Here is an 11,525-nt window from a genome sequence, read left to right on the forward strand (position 1 = left end):
ACAGAGAAGCCTCAACCCATTAGAATAGCTTGAAGAAAACAGCCAGAGACAGAATAGTCCCAACAAGAAAAGTAGTATTTTTTTTTTTGGTATTGGCTAATTTTGTTAAAGGAGAAAAAACTGGTTGCAAAGATTTGAATGATAAATTCCTTAGGAATGCATTGGGATTAAGGGTTTAAAGAAAATTATTGGTAGATAGACAAATAAAGAAAACTTCATTTGAAAGCTCACAATAAAAACAATCAAATGTTCTTAAAGCCTAGATATATAACTGAAGAAATACTTCTTAAATTCTTGGTGAACATCAGGTATCTACATGTCTCACAGGACTGTGATGTACTTATTAATATGTAATTGTTTTTCTCTAAAAAAAATTCCCTACATTTGAGAGTACATACAAACATAATCGTATTAAACCAGATTATTCCTAAAATGACATAATGTAATATATATCACAGTCTTCATGTAATTATAAATATATATGTATCTATGTATGTGTGCATAGATACATATTAGTCAGAATTAAGAAAAAAGAACAGGTAAACAGTATTTTTTGAATTTTTCATTTAAATAACATGCTCTTTATGAATATTAAAGCATTATGAATGAGGCTAAATCTCTATTTGATCATGGTCTAATCTTGGACCCTTAATTCTCCTCAGAAGCAACTAGTGTTACTAGAGTCCTTTCTTTTATAGAACACATTAGCACTTGCTCTAACACAAAGCCATACAAACACAATGAATATTAATTAAACAGTATGATATTGTGCACATCCTTGTGGAACTTGAACTTTTTGGGGTAAGGGAGAGTTTGAATTTTTTTTCTGTAACTTTTTTTATTAAGGTAACATTGGTTTGCAACACTGTACATGATTTTCTAAGTATTTTGAAGAACTTCCTTTGTGTTGATGATAATCTTATAACAAAATGGTATCCATTTTAAAGGAAACGCTTTTATTTTATTTTTTTAAGATTTATTTATTTATTTATACAAGCACTGGGTACAGTCAGAAACGCAGGAGGGTGAGAGAATTCACCAGAGCTAGAGTGGGGAACACAACAGGCAGACTGACGAAATACACTGCTAAGGGAAGCAGCGGGCACAGCAGGAGAGGTCTGTGCACCATGTGGGACCCTTGCCAGTGGCTGGGGATCAAACCAGTGCTGCAGAGGCTGCAGGCAGCTTCGCAGCCCAGGGCTCAACCACTGCGCCACCAGGGAGGCTCAAGGAAACTCTTTTAAATAAAGGTCTTCAGTAGTCATTACTTCCAACACTTAGGACAAGCATATTTGAAAAAATCTCAGTTTAAGTAATATATGGTGCTTTAAGTGTACAGACTCTCAAAAGTCAAGGTGTCAGGATTTAAATCTTACCAGTTTCCAGGTCTGTAAAATAAAAATATCAGCAGCTGCTTTATTAATTGAAATGTAAGTGGTTAATATATGCAAAATGCTTAGAAAAGTGCTTTGTATTGTGTAAGAACTACAGAAATATTAGTTACCATTATTTGGAACTTAGGTTATTTGCATGTTTTCTTACCTGCCGTTTATTAGAGAAAAACTGAAGGAAGCTCATTCTATTGAACTGTACAAGTAACTCACATAATTACATTCTTTCCTTTTTTCCTGGCATAGTGTTTCATAGGATAGTGAAAAGGGCATGGATTTGGAATAGAATTCTGATTCCTGGTAGCTCTGTGAGCTTGGATAGGTTACTTTAACCCTTTGAGCATCAGTTCTATATAAAATGGGCTGATACCATCTCCATACAGGAGTTTTGTGAAAATTAAATGACATAGCATATGTAAAACTGCCTAGCATACTATCCAGTAACAAATGGCAGCTTCTATCGTGGGTGACAAGTGGTCTGGTCACCCAGACTTTGGAGGGAGACACACCTGTCTATAAAACCTGACTACCCCTCAGTGTCTGCTTGATCCTTCTGCCTCATAGTTTCCTCACTGGCACATGAAATTAATAATAGCTTTCTGTAAGATACTGTAGAAATTAAATAAAGAAGTACATGCAATATGTTCCCACCTCCCCCTTAGATGGGATGTATAAGAACTGAACTATGAATGTATTGAGATCAGATAACTATACCGAATGCCAGCAGAGGATGGCAAGACGTTTGCTTAGAACTTCTCTGTTGCCCTGATGTCATCTGGCTTCTTAGTTTTCCAAGTATTTATTTACAGTATGGTAGAGGACTGAAAAACTGAATATGAAAGTAAATTCCAGAATTGGTAGTAGGATATTAATAACGTATAGGCTAGCAGAGGACAGTGTGACACAAGTGATCAAGAACATAAAGAAAACAAGAACCAAATTCTTTTTTCCACTGACTACAGCTTTGGGTTAGTAATGATATGAATTTAGTTTTCCTACTCTGAGAATAGTAATATAGATGCAAATTAAATGCAATTACCTTTTTTTTATTTTAAAAGGTTTATTTATTTATTTATACAAGCACTGGGTACAGTTAGAAGCACAGAAGGATGAGAGAATTCACCAGAGCCAGAGCGGGGAGCAGAACAGGCAGAAAGACCAAAGCACACTGCTGAGGGGAGCAGCAGATGCGGCAGGAGAGGTCTGCACGCCATGTGGGACCCTCCCCAGCGGTCAGGGATCGAACTGGCGCTGCAGAGGCTGTGGGCAGCTTTGAAGCCCAGTGCTGAACCGCTGCACCACTGGGGAGGCCCAACTGCCTTATAGTCATTACACTGAGTGACAGAAGCTAGACTTAAAAGACTAAGTATTGTTTGATTCTTTAGTATCTTAAGATGTTGATTTATAATGATAAACATAAATTTACATAGTGTTACGGTACAATTAAAAAGTTTAAAACATGACATTCTTAAAAAGGCAAAGCTTATAAGGACAAAAATAGAACATTTGTTTGCCAGAGGTCTACAGGGAGTTTTGGGGATAATGCAAATGTTCTATATTTTGTGTCAGTGGTCATAAGAATGTGTTTGCCAAAACTCAGAATTATTCACTTAAAGGGGTGAATTTTACTGAATATAAATTATGTCTTGATACAAATATACATTCAAAATAGGATAGCAATTAAATGAAGTTGTAATAATTTCAAATACTATTTATCAGGTGCAAGAAATGGACATCAATGCTTTATTTGCACTATCTTATTTAATACTTCACAACGGTCTTTGGAATAGGATTTAAAGAAATGGAAACAGAGGGCGAGGAGGGGAGGGTTTGGGGTCAAAATAAGGGGGTTGCAATTGTATGGGGAATATAAAAATAAAATTTATTAAAAAAAAGAAATGGAAACAAAGGTTCACAGTTATTAAATAATTTGCCTAATCTTACATCTGAAAGTGGTAGAGTTGGGATTTTTCCTTGTTGCCAAAGGTCCTTATTATCAGTTAGATTTATTCTGTGTATGATGATTGATACAATTGCTCATTAAAAAGTGATTTTACTTTTTCCCCATCGTTAACTGATTACTGGAACTGGAGGTGGGGAGTAATAGTCCTTGGCAATATTCTGATTTTTAATATTGTATCACTGCAAACCTCAATGTCCCAACCTAATTTCTCCAAAGTGATGGGAGCAAAAATTAATTACTGTGATTGTGAATAATAATCATAATTCTAATGTAAATAAAATTAATATTTGTTTCACTTAGGCATAAACTTGAATAGATCTCAATAATTCACTATCAAAACCTTTAAAGTTGTGTATTTCAGAGAAAATATTAATTTAAGTGTAATTAGTGTAATTAATTTAAGTATAATAAGTACACCAAATGCCAGCAGAGAATGGCAAGACATTTGCTTAGAACTTCTCTGTTGCCCTGATGTCATCTGGCTTCTTAGGTCTTCACTTAACATCAGTGATAGGTTCTTGAAAACTGCAAGTTTAAGCAAAAGGACACAATAAATGCAGATCCTCCAATAAAATTGTTTTCTTCAAATGTCACTGGCAATGTTATAATAAAACAAATTTGAATAGAATAAGGTTGAATGAAATGATTCTTGTTTGAGAATTTTTGTACTAAAAAAATTTGCTGTACTTAAAAAAAATTTGTCAGTGTGATTTAAATTGGTACGCTACCTCACTGTAATTGTCTCATGCTATAATGATAAAAATATTGTAGTACATAAAAATTCCATTAGGAGGAATTAGTCACCTGTTTCTTGTGAGAGATGTAAGATATTTTTCTAAAATGGTGTTTTCAACTGTTTCTTCTCTCTAACAAGAAAGAATTACAAAACTGATACTGGGTGACGAGTATCATGTTGAAAATGAACAGGTGGAAAGCGTTGCAAAGCTTAAGAGCCTTTGTACACAGAAGCTCAGACTTTCGTGTTATGGTTATTTCAGAAAAGCCAAATATGGTAAACATCATGTGTTCAGTAATTCATTAAACAGTAATTCAGTAATTTATTAAAAATGCCAGGGTATTTTTTAGGTACTTGGAGACTAGTGCAGTTAAAAAAAAAGACAATCATTATATTCATTTCTTTACACATATATCAATTCCTTGATTTTTTTTTATTTTGTAGATACTTTCATTAAAAAGTTATATTTACTTAGAAGCATTCAGAATGTCTATCAATCAACTGCAATTTTTTTTTTGCAATTACAGAGTGGTATTCAGCTAACAGAACAATTATTTCTTATAAGCTGCATGAAAGAAAACTGAAGATGAAAAACTACCATGCCCATATATATAATATATATAATATATGTAACATACAATATATATAACATAATGTATATAATATATATGTAATATATAATATAATAATATATATTTAACTAGTCTGTACTGTCCACCAAGAACCAGCTTTAAATCTTCATGTCAATTTATAACCCCCAGAGAAGGTTAGTGGCTATTGAAAATACCATCAGCACAGGGCTGCCTAGGTCCCTCATTTTAATGTAATTATACAGTATGTTTTTTTGTGACTGACATATGTCTCTTAGCATAACATCCTCAAGGTTTATCTGTGTTGTAGCTGGTATCAGAATTTCCTTCTTTAAGTTGGAATAATATTCCAGTGTGTGTGTGTGTGTGTGTGTGCATACCACATTCAGTTCATCCAGTCATCTGTCAACAGACTTGAGTTGTTTCCACCATTTCACTATTGAGAATAATGCTGCCATGAATACAAATGCTGCCATTTTTGCAAATACCTATTTTTCCCTACTTTTAGTTCCTTTGGACATATACCCAGAAGTAGAATTGCTGCTTCATATGACAGTTCTGTTATAAACTGAATGCTTGTGTCTTCTCAAAATTCATATATTAAAACCCAAACCTCCAATGTGCTAACATTTGGATATGGGGACGCTGAAAGTTGAGTGGGTCGTGATGATGAAGAACTTGTGAGTGGGATTAGTGGTCTAATATGATTGATGCCTGAGAGCTTGCCCCTTCTGCCATGTGACACACAGCAAGAAGATGACCATCTGCAAACCGGGTAGCAGGTCTTCATTAGACACTGAATTTCTGGCACCTTGACTTGGACTTTCATCTTCTGTAACTTTAAGATAAATATTTGTTGATTAAATAACACAGTCCGCAGTATTTTTATTATATCAGCTGGAATAGAATAATATACCACCATGCCATTTTCCATAAGAGTTTTATGATTTTTTGCCCCATCAGGAAATGATTGTTTATTTTTTAGTTGTTGTGTTATACACATTTTTTATATATTCTATATGTCCCTACCAGACATATTATTTTCAAATATTTTCTTTCATTCCATGACTTATTTTTTCATTCTGTTGATCATGTCCTCTGATGCACAAAAGTTTTAATTCTGATGCATTCCAGTTTGTCCTCTGTAGCTTGTCCTGTTAATGTCACATAAAGAAATCATCAACAAATTCTATATTACGAAGCTTGTTCTTTGTTTTATTTTATTTCTTTTTTATTTTATTTTTATATTTTTAGCTTCTTGACTTAGATCTTTAATCCTTTTGAGTTAACTTTTGTATATGGTATAAGGTAAGAGTGTACCTTTATTCCCTTGCTTGTGGTTATCCAGTCTGTACAATACCATTTGTTGAAAGACTGGCCTTTTTCCTTTGAATGGCATTGGTACCGTGTCAAAATAATTTGACCAAATTAGATGAGTATTTGTTTCTGACCTCTCTATTTTCTCTTAAATTAGTTTTTATGTTTAACTTTCTGCCAGAGTCACTCTTTTGATTATGATAGCTTTATAGAAAGTTTTGATATTAGAAATTATGAGTTTTTCTCTTTTTGTGCTTAATTTATTGCTTTGTTTCTTTTCTTTTTCTTTCTTTTTTAATATATTATATCATCCTTCATTTTTGTACAGTGTATGATTTCCCTGTGAAATTCCCACTACCAATTCCCCCGTGCACCATCACCATAGTCCCTCGTGCTCCTCGCACCTTGTCCTGATCCCTCTCCCTCCTCCTCCCCTACAGAATGTCTCTGGTCTCTGGTTGACTGTTGATTTTGATTTTTACTTTATTATAGTTATTTTTTTAAAGAAATTATGAGTCTTTCAACTTTGTTCTTTTCAAATATTATTTTGTCTGACCAAGGTCCCTTGATATTCTATATGAATTTCAGGGTAGCTATTTTTGTGTCTATAAAAAATGTCATTGAGATAATTTCAAGTCTTTGTCCAGTAAGTCCAATGTTTATTCTTCCTTAGGGAGAGTGTAAATTTTATTTTTTTCCTTGAATGATCCATACTTTATTTTTCTTTGTAGGTTTCATCATTTTTTAAATGAAGACTGCACATTGACTATTATGATATGATCATATGTCATATGGAAACCATATTTTCATCATTCCCCAAAATTAGTTGTTTTTGCTTACTATGACCTATAGTTGTTTGTTTAGTAACTTTTTTAAACTTTTTTTTAAAAAAGTATATTCTTTGCAGAATATAGTCTCTGAGGTCTCTTTCCCCTTAGCTCAGTGGTAAAATAGTAGATTTCCTTAAATGCATGAAACAGACAAACAAAAAAAGAAAACAAAACAAAAGGCCCAACAAGTTTACGTTTTGTTTTTTTTTTTCCAAATTGAAACTGTTCAAAAATTGCTTCAACATTTTATCTCAATGCCATTTCACATTTTTCCTGAGTACTTTACATCTTCCTTTGAGCCTAAATAAAAGCTGGAATGAAAGTGTATGATCTTCTCAGTTCTTTTCTGAGCATACATCCTGCCCTGGGCATGTGTGTGGCATTCTAGATTCCCTAGTATGTGCAAAAGCTTATCAAAGCCCTTAGTTACTCTATCTTTTTTTTTTTAAACAGATTTATTCATTTATGCATACAAGAACTGGGGTACAGGCCAGAGGTGTGGGGGGTAAGAGGATTCACCAGAGACAGAGTAGGGAACAGAATAGGCAGAGTGACTGAAATACACTGCTGAGGGGAGCAGCGGGTGAACCGGGAGAGGTCTGCCACGCCATGTGGGAAGCTCCCTGGCCGGGGATCGAACTCGTGCTGCAGTGGCTGCAGACAGCTTCACAGGTTGTGTCTTACCCCTTGCGCCACCAGGGAGGCCCCTACTAAAATATCTTACTTCCTACATTTCTCTTCCAAGATTTTTATTTGCTTTAACTATGATGTTTTGCCCTGGGCAGTCCTAGACAGTTCTAGATCATTCAATTGACTTTCCCAGCAACATTTCCTATGTGACTGCTTCTTGCCCTAAGAGAGTTCTAGATAGGAGGAACAAAGTCATACATCTTGATTTAGTCTCCATGAGAGACCCCACACATGTCAAAGCAGACAAACACCAGTTCCTAGGGAACAAGGTCTTCTCTGCTTCCTCTGGAATCAAAATCCCACAGTGAGAATATAGATTGCATTCTTCAATGTCACTACCCTGCCAGTGAAATGGATAGGACAAGAGTAAATTAAATACCAAAATGATCTCCTACTCTGCTTCCATGACCTTCCTGCTGATCAAGTGTTCATTTTATCACTGTTAGCCTTTGACTACTCTCCAAGTTTCTAATAAAGTTGATTCTGGTGGTTTTTGCCCTTTTTTCCCCTGATGTTTCTGGAGAGAAATGATTCCCTGGGTTCCTTACTTGGCCGTATTATTTGATGGCTATTACTCCTTCAATCCATTTTAGTTGCGTGAGTGATCTTTTTAATTTTTTTTATTGAGGTAATATTGGTTTATAACACCCTCGGTTTGTTAATAATTGCTTTGTATATTATGATGCTCCTTTATTTGGTGCATACATCTTGTGTGTTATGACATCTTGATAAATTGATCTCTAACACCTATGTAAAGCCCATCCCTGACTCTTGTTACATTTTGAGCTAGAAACTGATTTTATATGATGTAAGTATGGCTTTCCCTGCCTTCATTAGGGTACCATTTGTTACTTTGAGCCTATGATTGGAGTTCAGATGGAGCTCCTAGAGACAGCAGGAAGTTGGATATGTTTTCTGATTTAGCCACTTTGTGCTTTTTTCTTGGTGAATTAAAATCTATTTTTGTTTGCTACGTACTGCTACATAAACACTTGCTGCTACCATATTGTCTTTAGTTTTCAGGTACTATTTCCTTGTTCAATTTTTTTAAAAGATTTATTTATGCATACAAAAACTGGGGTATAGGCCAGAGATATAGGGGGGGTGAGAGGATTCACCAGAGAAACAGTGGGAAACAGAACAGGTGGAGTGACTGAAATATACTGTTGAGGGGAGCAGCGGGAGAGTCAGGAGAGGTCTGCTGCATCATGTGGGTAGCTCCCTGACTGGGGAGCGAAGTCGTGCTTCATTGGCTGCAAATAGCTTCATAGGTTGTGCCTTAACCCCTTGCACCAGCAGGGAGGCTCTCCTTGTTCAATTTTATGTCAACTTTTTCTTTTTGATTTAGATAGGATAGCTTTTTCAACATTTAGTGTAGGGCAAGTCTAGTATTGGCAATCTCTTTCAAATTTTGTTTGGGAAGTCCCAATGTATAAAATATGCATGTCTATGTATGCATACATGTACGTATCAACATAAAATAATCCCTTTTTTTAAAAGTGGGTAAATCCCTTCATGCGTGAATAGATGTATTTATATTTGCATAAACAGAACAATGTGAAAGGATATATAACATTTTAAACTTAGATTATATTAGGAGAAAATTGGGGAGGGGTTATCAGATTTTTGTGTGTATTTTATGTTGGAAAACAGCTCATGTGCCTTTTCAATGTGAAATGTAATTATAATAAAGTGTACTTTAAAAATAACATGGACCAGGAGATGGCAGTATAATACTCATTTGTACAGCTGCTCAGTGCCTTTCTTGTATGTAGTGTTTTAATGAAGTAGGTATGAATCACAATTATCTGTTGTTTCTACATTTCCTGGATTCATCTATAATAACACAGCATTAGGGTGGCGGGACGCAAATATTGTCTAAAAAATGTAAAAAAATTGATAAATGTTAAAATAAAAAAAAATAACAGCATTAATAAATTATACAATCCTATCCTTGTTTCTGTAGGTTGATTTCTTGTTTAACATAGTATTTGATATTTTTAATATTTGTGACTAAGTCAGTCTGATGCTTCTCCATTATTTGCTTCTCATTTGTTTGATTGCCAGTAATATCTTTCGGGATTATGAGAGATTTCATGGTGATTTGAAAAGCAACAACCTCTGACCCCACCTCTTTTTGATTCTTTAATATACTGCTCAATGGGAAAGTTCAGGGATCTTTTTCTAAAGAAGGTTGAAAAACCCATTTCTGACCACTTTAATCTAGTGGAACTCTGGTGGGTCTCTTATAGTTCATGCAGAAGTTCCTCTCTCCGACAGTGCCACCTGTACCCCTGAGGAAAGCCTAAAAGTGGTCATGTTATATCTGAATAATCACACTACCCAAAGTGTCCGCTGCTTTCAATACAACTTATCAAAAATATTTTTACCTCTTTATGTGGTCTTGAGAACTGGGCTTGATTTTATTCATGATTGTATATCCAGTGTTTGGAATTCCCATATTGTCTGACACATGGAGGTTTAAGAAATTTTAGTTAGATGAATAATTATTAAATACTTGCATAGAATGACCTAGGTGAGTGATGTCTACTAAAACTTCCTGTGATGATAAAAATGTTACCTCTGTTGCCCAATATGGTATCCAATAGCCACATGTATTATTTTGTGTTTATGACTGAGGAAATAAATTTTTATTTGTATTGAATATTTAATTTCAATTAAATATATATAGCCCTAACTTACTAGTGGCTATTATATTGGAGAGTATAGGTTTTAGTGCAAAGTGCTGCTATATGATTTTCTGTTCTTCACTCTGCAGTGTTAATGGTGCTAGAATGAGCTATTTTGTCTCATGCAAACAAATATAACCCTTTCAACTAGTGTCTGTTTATGCGTTCTGAGGTACTGAATGGAGTGTACATGTGCAATTATGAATGATTTAGGGATCTGACATATCTCTCTCTAGATTTATCTATTGATACGGACATCAAGTCTATAGATCTATGGGTGTACCTATATGTATGTGTGCATATGTATATATCTATCTAATCAGCCTCCTTCCTCCAGTCTGGTTCAGTTTCCAAATGATCTTAATTTGGCTAGGATTGTTTAGATAGGCATGTGATAATTATAGATCTTTTAGCATTCTCACTGCATCAGGATTATTAGAAAAGGGAGAAATAGTAAGGAAATTGCAGGTACAAGCTTTATAACAGTGACTTTTTCCCTCTGTTGGTCCCACAGCATTGGTTCTTAACTGGGGATGATTTTTTCCCTTCCCACAGAGGACATTTGGCAATGTTTGGGCACATTTTTGGTTGTTACAACTTGGTGAAGTTACTACTGACACCTAAAGTATAGAGGGAAGGAATGTTGCTAAACATTCTCAGTGGGAGGGGAGCTGCTGCCCCCCCCAAACAATTATTTCTGACAAAATAGTAACAGTACCAAGGTCAAGAAAACCTGCAACTTAGTGACAACTCACAGAAAAAGAATTTGAGTGTTATATAAATATATTTTATTGTATACAATATATTATGTGGGACAGGCAGATTCTTAATATAAAACACAAAAGAAAATCTTAAAACAGCAGTTATCCTACTAGCTAAATTAACTGTAAAGGGGTGTGTGGGAGGGGGTAACAAGTTAAGGTTTAGTTGCATAGAAAAAGTCTGAGTTTATTTTTGAGTACTAATCCATAATTGTGTATAATGTCACAAGATATGAACTTAAATACAAATAAAATGAACTTTTTAATAATTAAACCAATCGGAAGATGCCATCTTGGTTATTTGAATATTCTCTGTAATAAACACCATTCTTCAAAGAATACATATTATTGTATTCTTACTGTATAAATATTATACAATAAGGTCTTTCACAAAATCTTGCATCAAATTTTCTATGAATGTCCAATTTTATATTTACCTCTCATGTAGTTATTTATGGATATAATTTACATTGGCTTCTCATTCTGCAATTCCCTTAGTGTTTCTGAAGTTGATTGAAAATAAAACCACTTAGAAAATAAATTACATAAGGGAACAA

General features: G+C 34.5%; 1 protein-coding gene across 1 annotated transcript in view; it reads right to left on the bottom strand.

Annotated features, from left to right (window-relative positions):
• Window positions 1–9,978, bottom strand: part of LOC119260306 (transmembrane protease serine 11A) — a 57,301-nt gene extending 47,323 nt beyond the window's left edge. The window contains exon 1 of the mRNA XM_037529293.1: window positions 9,908–9,978. Within this exon, the coding sequence (XP_037385190.1) occupies window positions 9,908–9,978 (71 nt within the window). The remainder of the gene's footprint in view (window positions 1–9,907) is intronic.
• Between the last annotated feature and the right edge of the window lie 1,547 nt (window positions 9,979–11,525).

Source organism: Talpa occidentalis, unplaced genomic scaffold (assembly GCF_014898055.3).
Source record: "Talpa occidentalis isolate TD23 unplaced genomic scaffold, MPIMG_talOcc4v2.1 talOcc4.6, whole genome shotgun sequence".
Lineage (NCBI taxonomy): Eukaryota > Metazoa > Chordata > Mammalia > Eulipotyphla > Talpidae > Talpa > Talpa occidentalis.